Source organism: Haliotis cracherodii, unplaced genomic scaffold (genome assembly GCF_022045235.1).
Source record: "Haliotis cracherodii isolate W230 unplaced genomic scaffold, xgHalCrac1.p SCAF_4, whole genome shotgun sequence".
Taxonomy (NCBI): domain Eukaryota; kingdom Metazoa; phylum Mollusca; class Gastropoda; order Lepetellida; family Haliotidae; genus Haliotis; species Haliotis cracherodii.
The window spans coordinates 2,241,288-2,254,536 of NW_027266297.1; the positions used below are offsets into that span (position 1 = coordinate 2,241,288).

The following is a 13,249-nucleotide window of genomic DNA, read 5'->3' on the forward strand; positions in this document are numbered from 1 at the left end:
GTAGCAGTTGACTCCATCAGTTGGGGAGGCGTCAGTATCAGCTATGTAGATCTGGATACCATTCCGACGTACTTTTACTGTTTCATGTGAAAATTCTTTGTGAACATTACATGATTTACTCTGTGAATCCTTGTCTCGTCTTTAGACAATATGTGGACAAGGCTCAACTAACCCAACTGTTATGTTTTTTAAGGAATTTATTTCGCACGTGACGCATCAGTGACAAAAATCTGTCCGATGCAATTCCCTTTTTGACTTTTAACGTACGTTCCAGTATTTGTTTCAGGTGAGCAATGGACTAGCCTTTTCATGTGTTTGTGATGGATGGGGCAGGATACTCTAAACTCTTCGAGAATACCTGGTATAACACCTGTTTAGCAGAGGTTTCTTAAATTGCTGAATGAATGTTTTCTTTTTTGTTTCTCTTCTGTTTTTGTTGGACGTGATGGGATGACTAATGTAGAACAAATCTTACTAATGTCTCTGCGTAAGGATGTGTGTTTACGTATGTATAATAGATTACCCTAATCTGGAACAACTAAATGGTCAAATATTGAGTTGGTACTGTTTGTAGTTTGTGATGTAGGTTTCTTTCAAATGCATAATAAATAAATATACAAATCGAATACAAGTGAAAACAATCACTCGATTATTAAACGATATGGCCGCCATAATCCTACACATAACGTTTGTTACATCTGGATCTCATTGAATCACTGATTGATGTCGTCTCCCTCCCTCCACCATACACAGTCGTCTGAGAAGCATTCATCCTCGCTCCCATAGCCGCCGCCGCCGTCCTCCCAAATATCGCAAAATTTTCAAAACCTGATGTTAACGACTTTTTAGTCACTAACTGATTTTATGCATGAAAGAAACATTCCATATTTGTCCTGGATCCTGTGGCCTTTGGTCATATGCATCATACTCACAGTCTTTCCTGAAGTATATTGTGACGTCATGTATCGGTGTCCTCTCCCCCAGATCCACTCTCCACCATGCAGACGTTATAGAGTTGTCACTGAATGTTGAATGAAAGCATGGAAGGCTGTTATCTGCCCTGGTGTTTCCGTCTACAGCATTGTTCGGCGGACGAAAAGCTGTACTGGATGATGTGGGTTTGTTGAGTGCTTTATTGTCTGCAATAGGATATACCCAAGTTAGGAACGAGGAATGATTCACGTGTCAGAATTTGTATATAAACACTTCTCGGACCATATGCTAGTGGAAGTTTAGTATTGTATGTTTAGAACAGGCGGTTGATAGTACATATATGTCTAGCATACTGTAATTAACTTACCTTACAATATTTGAATGTTATTGGTCAATGATGTTTTGATTAATTCCCGTGTACACCGCTACACTAGTCACGTCGACAAACAGACATTTCGCTGATATCCGTCCGATATCTGCCGAACTATATATTAACACAGACTTTAGACGTTCAACATTCACACAGTCTCAACAAATGTAAATCGTCGTATGACACTATGGCCACAAACAAACATAAATTAACCATTATATTTAAGAGAAAATATAAATATAAATTTTGCATAATATCAAGTCAAACAGTTTGCAGTCTGTCAAAGATTTCTAACATACATTTCTGGCATGTTGGCCCTGACCATCCGGTGTTGCAGATCTGAGATTTGCATCCATCCGAAGTATCACAGCTGGCCACTAGACAGTTACATCTGTAGCCACACTGATAGCCGTATGTACCATAAGGACAGCTGTCTGTAACAAAAGTATTATATCAGAGTTGGACAGTGACACTCGTAGCTGTATGTATCATGAGGAGAGCTGCCTGTAACAGAAGTAATATATAAGAGATAGACAATGACACTGGTAGCTGTATGTACCATTCAGGACAGCTGCCTGTAACAGAAGTATTATATCAGAGATAGACAGTTACACCGGTAGTCGTATGTACAATCAGGACGGCTGCCTGTAACAGAAGTGATATATAAGAGATAGACAATGCCACTGGTAGCTGTATGTTCCATCAGGACAGCTGTCTGTAACAGAAGTATTATGTCAGAGATCGATAGTGGTACTGGTAGTCGTATGTACAATCAGGACAGCTGTCTGTAACAGAAGTATTATATAATAGATAGACAGTGACACTGGTAGCTGTATGTACCATCAAAACAGCTGCCTGTAACAGAAGTCTTATGTCAGAGATAGATAGTGGAACTGGTAGCTGTATATATCATCAGCGAAAGCTGCCTGTAACAGAAGTATGACATCACAGATGGTGACAGTCAACTCTCACATCTTGAAACGGAAAACTGTGAATGTTGAATGTTGAATGTATCTTTGCATAATAAGCATTCCTAAAATTAACCATATGTATGCTATTTCCCTAGTTTAAACCTGATAACAGGCTGTTCATTCAAATGGCCTGTTCTGCTTCTTCACATGAGCAAGCCACATTATTGCGTAAACGTGTTCGTAGCCTACATGGTGTAAATAGGTTAGCGTTACCCCCAGCGATTCATAAGAATTCAACGGCACGACTGACATTTTTAGAGTTGTAATCAATATCAAACGATTACATAAGCCATTTCATTTCATGATACCTGATATCCTATGAAGCAAAGTATTGGTCACGAATAAGGATATCATTCTGTGACGTCACTAACCCATCATTAACATGCTGACACACATTGATGGAAATGTGACATAAATAGAGGTTATCACTCGAGTGTGTTTGGGGATGGTAAATATCCTGCATTAGGAATAAACATTGTATTTAGCGAGCCTTGGCGAGCTAAATACATAGTGTTTATTCCTAATACAAGATATTTACCATCCCTAAACACATAAGCGTGATAACCTCTTTATCATATAATGTCATTCTTCAATTCTGTGCTTGAAAATCGCTTCCCCTCACTCACAAACATTACCTAAACATTGCGAGTTTTCCTGGAATGCGCGCATTAATATTTATTACGTCACAGGGTAGGTGATGTGTCAGTCGGACAGTGACAGTAGCCAATATAGTTCAAACTGAAATCTGTTTCTTATACAGTGGCGAAGCAACATATACGCAAAACAACAATTGTTTTAACTTGCCTTTCGCGACAATCCATCGGTCTGTCCGCTAGAGTAACTGCCCTTTGTCAAAGGGAAGCTACTCTAACCCTAGCCTATGAGACATCACGGCCAGTGATTGTTCACAGTCGGCCTGTTCTGTCATAACGTTAAGAAGTATAGTCAGATGTATACACAGCGCCAAAACGAAACAAGGTAACAATTCATACATATTTCGCCTAAACCCAACTATTTTTATTTGTGGAAAAGGTTTCAAGCCGCAGAGGTCTACAAGCACAGATATGGCTTCTGATCCCGCTTGGCTAGGTCTAGTGCCCTCGCAAAATTGTTTCGAAATTTATATCTCCAACTTACATACTTATACTTATTTGCCCCAACTTATAAAATTCCTTAGTGACGTCGCAGTTCGACTCTGACTTTCAGTATATAAGACTGTTTTCTTTAATAACTGTATCAATTATCCCTGTAGTTTATCCAGATTCACGATGGTTAATTCTGACTCGATCGCCGAATGACAAGTGCGACTCCATGTTTGTTTATAAACACTGAAAGTAGTCCCTACTTGACCTTTGATATTTGCATCTCTATCCGCATATGACCCCAACGGATATCGTTTTTATCCGTTGGCTTTATCCTGCCGAGAAACCTACCCATTATATGATAAATTAGGATATCATGCTGTAGCGTCACTAACACATCATTAACACGCTGACACAAAGTGATAGAAACTTGTCATGAATTAGGACATCATTCTGTAACGTCACTAACACATCATTAACACGCTGACACACATTGATGAAAATGTGAAATAAATTAGGATATCATGCTGTAGCGTCACTAACACATAATTAACACGCTGACACACAGTGATGGAAATGTGACATGAATTAGGACATCATTCTGTAACGTCACTAACACATCATTAACACGCTGACACACATTGATGGAAATGTGACATAAATTAGTATATCATGCTGTAGCGTCACTAACACATCATTATCACGCTGACACACAGTCATGGAAATGTGACATGAATTAGGATATTATTCTGTAACGTCACTAACACATCATTAACACGCTGACACACAGTCATGGAAATGTGATATGAATTAGGATATCATTCTGTAACGTCACTAACACATCATTAACACGCTGACACACAGTGATGGAAATGTGACATGAATTAGGATATCATTCTGTAACGTCACTGACACACGATAGTAGAAGCTGGACACGCCCGACTGACACAACTCAGTACAGCGACTTCTGGCACCTCAGACGACTACGCCATCCATGTCTCCTATCTTGAAACATGGCGTGTAACAAGACATTATATACTAGATATACTTCCAAAATAACAGGTAAGGTTTCGAATATATCTTGTGGTATCAAATATCCCTTGCATTCATAAGCGTACCTGCTACACCGTCCAGCACACAGACACAGATCCACAGCAGGACACCGAGCCTGGGTCCCTCCATGTTGTGAATATGTACACCGGGAAGTATATCGCTGTGTCCTACGTAGTGTACGTTTATTAGTATTTACTGGATGCACGGATGTAGAATGTGATCTAGTCTGTGTACAAAGTCATAACAACGGACAGCTAATGCGGCATTGTGTTTCGGACATATTTAAGGCAGACAGGATTGTTTTGGAAAGATTAACATTGGGAATCCCGTCTGACATATTTGAGTTATTTGTGTTACTCTTTGTATTTCATGTGACCCATTCTTTATACATTGTTTAGCATCTACCTCATATAAGATCCAGCTGACCGACATATTTCCATAACAGGAGACCGAGACTGTTCCCATCCATGTTGACGGGTGAACATGTACACAAGGACGTTAACTGTCTTATCCCTCATACTAACTTGTAAGTCACATGATGCAGTCGAGATTACGTATAAATATATAAAAGGTTTTGTCGGTCAGTGACTCACGTGTAAGCCACCAGGTAATATAGAAGTGTGGTTCCTTCCCGTGCCAGTTTCTGTTCACAAGACACCGTAGACTCAGATAAAGATGTGTTAAAGACAATGATATGGACAGTACTGAAAAAATATGAAGTGGTAAGAACTCACCCGTAAACCTAATTTTCATAGAATTGCCCCTGTGTTATAAGCATCAGACTAGTAATAATTGTAATATTGTTATTCCAGATACCATAAACGAGTCCAGAGCTTGTAACACGATAATTCCACCATGACTATGGAAAATACTCGATTCCGATTCGTCAGTAAGAGGTATCAAATCACAATTACAACCTCTGATTAAAACAGTCCATTTGACGTACGGATGAATTCGGAAACATACACAAGTACTTTCTCAGTCATTGTCGGCAGAACATACATATACAATAACACAAGGCATTCGTTATAATATCACCATGATGATCAGGGCATCATCAGGTCATTGATCCCGGACCTTGCCTCTATGATAAATAATAGTGTGATATCTTTGGGATGACAACCAGCTTGTTTGAAAATAATGTGCATTACTATAGCACTGTCATGTCATTAGTCCCGGAACTGCTTTTATTTGTTGAGACTTAAATCAAAGGTGATTTCCATTTTTAGAAACATTTAAAATTGTTATATTGAGAATATTGTTATGAGTGACGTGGTATATTTTGGTGGTTCACGAGGGGTCCAGTTGGGGTGGACGACGTTATGCTTGATTGAGTTAAGCAAGCTGTCTGACGGGGAGAAGCGTGCTTGTGGGGTGATTGGAGTGTGAGTTGGCCTCTTAATTGATTGGTGTGGGCCGATGAACGTCCTGTTGTTGTGTGCTGAGGTAGATAGCTTACTTGGAAATATGCACACAATATGAGGGCAAGTTATCTTATAGAAAAGGAAAAGGAAAAAGAATTGGAGAGGGAGAAATATGGTATGACTGAACAAGGGCAGTTCCGCCCGGCGTTATGTGTGGAGACAAAGTTGGACAAAGGACATGTCACTTTCGTCGTGAATAGTGTTAGAAGGTCCTGTCGACGCTTCGAATGAGGAAACGTTTGTTATCCAGTTATCCTGTGAACAGTGCTATATAAGTTTGGAACCTGTGAAATAGGACAAGAACTGTGTGAGGTTGAATACGTTGTGAATGTGATGTCAAGGAATCTGAGGTGACTATTATCTGTATTGTACATTTGCCATATTGCTTTGCCTAAACAGATTAACATTGTATGTGAGTGCCTTGCCCAGTAACTGAGAATTGTTATAAACTTATCAGTCTTTTAATTATTGAATATATCTTTAAACTTCAGAGATTGTTGTGTGATTCGTGTAATGGTTCTTCGTGGTATTAGCGGGAACCCCTGCCTTTCATCCCACGCGTAATAAATGGGGGCTCGTCGATTTATGAACCTATTTATATCATAAGGGATTACATGTACATTGTAAGCTGGAAACATATTTGTATTATTTACTCCCCTCCTCTAATCATTATTCAAAAAGAAAAGTCCCAAAGATCACAGCAATCTTGTTTTTTTATATGTCCAATATGTGTTTCATATCAGTAGCATCATGAGTTTTATACCTTGTGAGTTTATTCCATCAGTAACTCAAACCATTTTGAAAAAACTTGTCAAAGGCAGAGCTGAAGCAAGAAGCTGAGTATCACATTAGCATGGATGAGGCAGCTAAAAAAGCTGTCATTCAGATAGTATCGTGGGGAGAACTAGTTAGCAAAAACGTAGTTCAGGAGAGCGACACATTTGATGTATTTGAGAGTGAGAAAGTTGACAGGGAAATGGAATTGCTTAAAGTAAAGAGAAAAATAGAGAGATAAACAAAAGTATAAACGTAAAAAACAAGAGAAGGAACGTGTGTATGAACGTGAGAAACAAAACAAATCAAGAGAAAGAACGCGAGTATGAACGTGAGAGATATGCGCTTGAAAGACAAGAAAAAAGCGGGAGCATGAACGCGAGATGGAAAAACTATGAAGAGGGGGTGAATTAGAGAGGACTAGAAACAGAAATGTTGAGCAGGAAGAGAACATTGCCCAATTTATTAGATTTGTTCCTCGCTTTCGGGAAAGTGAAATAGACACTTACTATGCTTATTTTGAAAAAAAATAGCAACAATTTTAAAGTGGCCTTGGCATTGTTGGACTACTTGGAGTATGAAGTTGTTAAACAAGCTATTTTAAGCACTTACGAACTTGTTCCAGAAACTTACAGGCCCAAGTTCAGATATTACAAAAAAAATGAAAATCAAACGCATGTTGAGTTTGGTAGGGTCAAGGAGACAAATTTTAATAGATGGTGTGCATCTAAGGACGTAGGTGGGAACTATGACATACCAAAACAATTAATGTTGATTGAATAGCTCAAAAGGTGTATTTCAACTGATGTTAAGGTGTATTTGGATGAGCACGATGTAAAAACTTGGCGGGAAGCGGCTGCGTAAGCAGATGGGTACACACTCACTCACAAAAGTGTATTTTCAAGGAATTTTCAGTCTAGAGTTAATCATGGCTGAGGTCGTTGTAGTGGCAACAATTTTCAGATCGAAAACTTCAGTCCAGTTATCAAAGCTATGGTCAGTCGTGTGAGGGTCAGTCCGATCACAAGTCTGTGAATAATTGTGGACAAAGTCGTGGTCAGTCATTCATGGGTTCTTCCAATTACAATTCTGGTCGAGGTTAGAATTGCAGGGTCAGCATAGAGGTTATTCTCGAGGTCATGCCGGTTACTAAGGTTACAGCGGTAAACCTCACTCAGCTAGTAACTCAGGTAGTCAGGAAAACGGACACGGTAGCTGTGCTAATGGTAGCAAAAATCAAACTCAGAATGGAGAACCGAAAAGTCATGTTTGCGCCACAGTGTTTAGTAAGAGACCTGGTAGTTTACTCAGTCAGGACATACCTGTTGTTGAGTCCAAGGAAGAAGTGAAAATTGATAGGTCTAAGGCAATATACGATCCTTTCATGTCTAAAGGTGAGATCATGATAGGCAGTGGCGATCGAAAGGCAGTCATTAATTCTCAGGGATACTGATGCATTACAAACTCTCATACTGGAAGGTATAGTTCCTCTATCAGAAGAAACTGGTACAGGAACAAGTGTACTCATGCAAAGTATAGAATGTGCTGTTGTCCATGTTCCTCTTCATACAGTAGAGTTTAAGTCAGAACTTGTTGCGGGACAATTGTTGCAGGAGTTAGATCACAACTTCCGGGGTCTGGTGTTGATGTTTTGTTAGGAAATGGCTGGCTGGAGGTGAGGTTAGAACTAAGGTTTCAGTAATCAGTGCTGACCCTATTATGTGTGATGAACCTATGATATTTGTGGATTTAATAAGTGATGAGAGTTCAGGCACAGGTCAGGTTTTGGATCAGGACATTGTAAAAAGCATTGGTTTATACCCTGCATGTGCTGTTACAGTCAGAGAAAGGAGATTTGGAAGTTGAAGTTCAGTCAGAGGATATAGATTTGCCAGTTGAAGAAGGTCATGTAGATTTGTCAGAAACATTTATGTGTGGTTTGCATGATGTAGGGGCTAAGCAAGTATGGATCCTGGTATAGAATCATAAGATGGTGATGAAATTAGAGGTGTGTGGCCTAGAGAGAAACTAATTCAGAAGCAAAAGGCTGATAGTGAGGTACCTGTGGGGTATTACTTGGATTTGGATATTTTGATGAGAATGTGGAGACCGCCAAACGTTCCTGCGGATGAGTTTTGGCGTGTTCAACATCAAGTTGTTGTACCCCAGTGTAATCGTGAGGAAATCCTCAGTCTTGGGCATGATTTACTGTTAGCAGGTCACTTAGGTGGTAACAAGACTTATCAGCGGTTGTTGAAACATTTCTATTGGCCAGGTATACAAAATGATGTATGGGAATACTGTAGAACTTGTCACACTTGCCAGCTGGTAGGTAAGCCAAATCAAACAATTTATACGTACCCTTTAAAACCTATTCCAGCCATGACCAAAGACAAAATCAGGGAATAAGTTTTTGTTAACAATCATTTGTACATCTACCAGATTCCCATTGGCCATTCCATTGCGGAACATAAATACACAAACTATTTGTGAGGCTTTAACCACGTTTTTCATAGTATTTGGATTACCAAAGAAATTACAATCAGATCATGGTTCCAATGTCATGTCGAATTATTTTTAAGGTCTTATGTGTGAGTAAGGGGGTTAGGCAATATAAATCTAATCCATACCAGCTTTGTAGTGATTCCATCAGACCTTAAAAAACATGCTACGATCATACTGTAAGGACTATGATAAGAACTGGGATAAAGGTGTTCCTTATGTCCTTTTTACGTCCAAAGAAACTGTACAATATTCGTTTGGGTTCAGTCTTCATGAGTTAGTGTTTGGAAGGGAGGTCCTTTGAAACTGCTAAAGGATAAATGATTGAATGAAAGTTCAGAAACAAACATCTTGCATTATGTGTCCGACTTCAAAGAGCGATTGATAACATCCATGACATCATCATTGCTACAGACAAGTGGGACGAGTATAGGTGAGTCAATTGTTTGAAAAGTTGTCACGAGCTCAGTTAAGCATAAATTTGAGCAAGACGGGATTTGTGAGAACAACAGTAACATATCTCGGTCTCGTGGTTTGTCAAGGTCAAGTGAAGCCCGTCCAAGCCAACGTCGAGGCGATTGTGAATTTTCCAGAACCGAGAAACGGAAAACAAAAAATGAGTTTTCTCGCGGAAGAGCTATACCACCTCTTGACCACTATAGGGGACGCATGTGTCATTTGTTAAACCACACATTAGTATCATTAATTTATGTAATGGATATAAGAGCGGGGGGCGGAGATTTCCTCCAGACACATATTAAATTGTACCTATGGAGGTAATGGTGAGTTCACTAACCACCTCAACATAATTTGATTCTAGAGGTAGGTGATTAGGTGGGGATGGTACTCATAATATTAGGGGAAATTAAGTTTCGCAAAAAATCGCAAATAATCCGCGGACTTTCTGTGGAGTTTTTTTGCAAACCAAAGTAAATGGGTTTCTCTTGTAGTGAATGTGAATTTTGTTAATTTACTACAATACAAGAAAATAAACACATGCGTGTATGCAAACTAAACGAGATAGCATTAGTATATCTAACAGATGTGTCTTCGATAAAATGTTGAAAAGTTCTAGATACAAGAGGCAAAATAGCAATATAATACAAGAATGGATCACTGAATATCAGTAACAACAAATGTACGGCAGTATGATAAATAGTGCTTCCTCACTCTATCGCTGTATCGCTTCCTCACTCTATCGCTTCCTCACTCTATCGCTGTATCGCTTCCTCACTCTATCGCTGTATCGCTTCCTCACTCTATCGCTGTATCGCTTTCTCACTCTAACGCTCTATCGCTTTCTCACTCTATTGCTGTATGGCTTCCTCAATCTATCGCTGTATGGCTTCCTCACTCTATTGCTGTATGGCTTTCTTGCTCTATCGCTGTATGGCTTCCTCACTCTATTGCTGTATCGCTTCCTCACTCTATCGCTGTATCGCTTCCTCACTCTATCGCTGTATCGCTTCCTCACTCTATCGCTGTATCGCTTCCTCACTCTATCGCTGTATCGCTTTCTCACTCTAACGCTCTATCGCTTTCTCACTCTATTGCTGTATGGCTTTCTTGCTCTATCGCTGTATGGCTTCCTCACTCTATTGCTGTATCGCTTCCTCACTCTATCGCTGTATCGCTTCCTCACTCTATCGCTGTATCGCTTCCTCACTCTATCGCTGTATCGCTTCCTCACTCTATCGCTGTATCGCTTTCTCACTCTAACGCTCTATCGCTTTCTCACTCTATTGCTGTATCGCTTCCTCAATCTATCGCTGTATGGCTTCCTCACTCTATTGCTCTATCGCTTTCTCACTCTATCGCTGTATCGCTTCCTCACTCTATTGCTGTATCACTTCCTCACTCTATCGCTGTATCGCTTCCTCACTCTATCGCTGTATCGCTTTCTCACTCTAACGCTGTATCGCTTTCTCACTCTATTGCTGTATGGCTTTCTCAATCTATCGCTGTATGGCTTCCTCACTCTATTGCTGAATGGCTTTCTCGCTCTATCGCTGTATGGCTTCCTCACTCTATTGCTGTATCGCTTCCTCATTCTATCGCTGTATCGCTTCCTCACTCTATCGCTGTATCGCTTCCTCACTCTATCGCTGTATCGCTTCCTCACTCTATCGCTGTATCGCTTCCTCACTCTATCGCTGTATCGCTTTCTCACTCTAACGCTCTATCGCTTTCTCACTCTATTGCTGTATGGCTTCCTCAATCTATCGCTGTATGGCTTCCTCACTCTATTGCTCTATCGTTTTCTCGCTCTATCGCTGTATGGCTTCCTCACACTATCGCTCTATTGCCTTCTCGTCTCGTGCTATCGCTTTCTCGTCTCGCGTTATTGCTTTATCACTTTCTCTCGGCCGTATTTGAAGGCGAGAAAGCAATGTCTTCTCTCGGCCACCATAGATATCAACAATGGCGCTACGGATTTGAGCAGAATCAGAACAAGCCTTCATTTATGTTTTCTTATTTTAACTTACTTCAAAGAAACGAATTGTGAACAACAAATCAGTGTCGCACGTTTCTCTCGTCCAACTCGCTGGGCAGACGCTGCTCGGGTCCCACGCGTCACTGTGGCAGTAGTTGTCACAGTCAGTGCCGAAAGAACCAGGACCACACACTGGGCGGCAATCTATGTATGTGTCATTATCGACACATGTCTGAGTACACATGCTGATACAGTAGGATATCAAGTATACAATACATGCATAGATTACTCTATGTCTGTAGGTACACTTGATATCCTTCGATAATGTGTGTGTGTTATCTAATTTTATCATTTCATGTCAAGTGACAATAATTTAGTATCATCAAATGTGATTTTAGCAGAATATCTCAGATATGTAAATTAACCTTGTGATGACTTAAACAGAATGGATACAATCTAAAATCTGATGGTAACATTTATATACTTGTATTATTTCATCAAATTGTTCACCATTGTCCATTATTATGCATATATACACAAGTAAAGAATATTTTTACATAATCGAAATCGTTCCGATTGTAGATTAGGATATTATGTTATATGTCCTGTATGTCGCTGGTGGAAGACATCGCATTACAGTAAGCGGCGTTTTTAACGAACTCACGGATATCATGAACTTTTTTGTAACGGTGTCGCAGCGAAAGTATTCTTAAGTAAGTTTGTTCTCGAAATTGTCTCAACGCTAAGTTATCCTAAGTTTACAGCAAATATTAAGACAGGTTCCGATCTTTCTTAGGGTCTAACGACAGGTCAAACGACTGCCAAAAGACGGCATGATGAAGAAAACGATTCGATAATAAGGGTCGACTGTATCATTTCTGACCACAAAACCACTCAGAGAACTCCACCTGCACTTTTAGAACACAAACAACAAACATAGCTGAAACACCGTTAAAGGGATTAAACCTTATGCCCAACAGCAAGTCGATAACAGATGATTTATTAACAATCATTCCATATAAAATGTTACTTGAAAAAACAGATCTTTTTCTTTCATTTTGGTTGATACACAACCAACATGTTTGCATGTTATCGCAAATATAAACCATCTAATAGAGTAAGCATCTTGACAGTTATGTATAGCTGGATGGCATGATGTCTGAACATCATTTAGTTCATGAAAGAATATCCCATTACCAATGATAACAGAAAACGATTTATATTTACTTTTTAGTATTGTATAAACATATTTAATATATACGACGTCGGTTTGCAATCTAGTTCGGTTGATTTCAACAACATTCCTTCTCAAATTATGGTTACTTCTCTCGGGGAGGGTTGCACAAACCACGTCGCAGTTGCAGGACTTCCTGAATCTATATTTGTGTCATTGTTCTATGTTCAGAATTTCCTTCTCACATCCAGCAAAAGGATATTTGTTCAATGTGTCTGATGCAATTTACTTCTTGTTTGATATCTGGCGGAACCGTTATAATGCATTTTTCCTGTCGTGGTAGATAGTTCGCCTTTTGCTGGGGTTGTGAGATCCTGCATGGTGACAGTATAAACTTATATGGTATCACAGTTATAATAAATCAAAGCATCAAAAGACTTATCTGCCAAAAGCAGTGTCCTTTGTACCATTCAATTTAATTTAACTAATTTTGACTACTCAGTATATCATAAGCCTGTGTTTATGAATCCTT

General features: G+C 39.5%; 1 protein-coding gene across 1 annotated transcript in view; it reads right to left on the reverse strand.

The window, feature by feature from the left end:
• The window catches only part of LOC139478830 (receptor-type tyrosine-protein phosphatase kappa-like), a 201,296-nt gene extending 196,758 nt beyond the window's left edge, over positions 1-4,538 (reverse strand). Inside the window, exons 1-3 of the mRNA XM_071261492.1 lie at positions 4,475-4,538; positions 1,603-1,737; positions 933-1,139 (exon numbers count right to left, since the gene is read on the reverse strand). Coding sequence (XP_071117593.1) covers positions 933-1,139; positions 1,603-1,737; positions 4,475-4,538 — 406 coding nt within the window. The remainder of the gene's footprint in view (positions 1-932; positions 1,140-1,602; positions 1,738-4,474) is intronic.
• Positions 4,539-13,249: the final 8,711 nt, after the last annotated feature.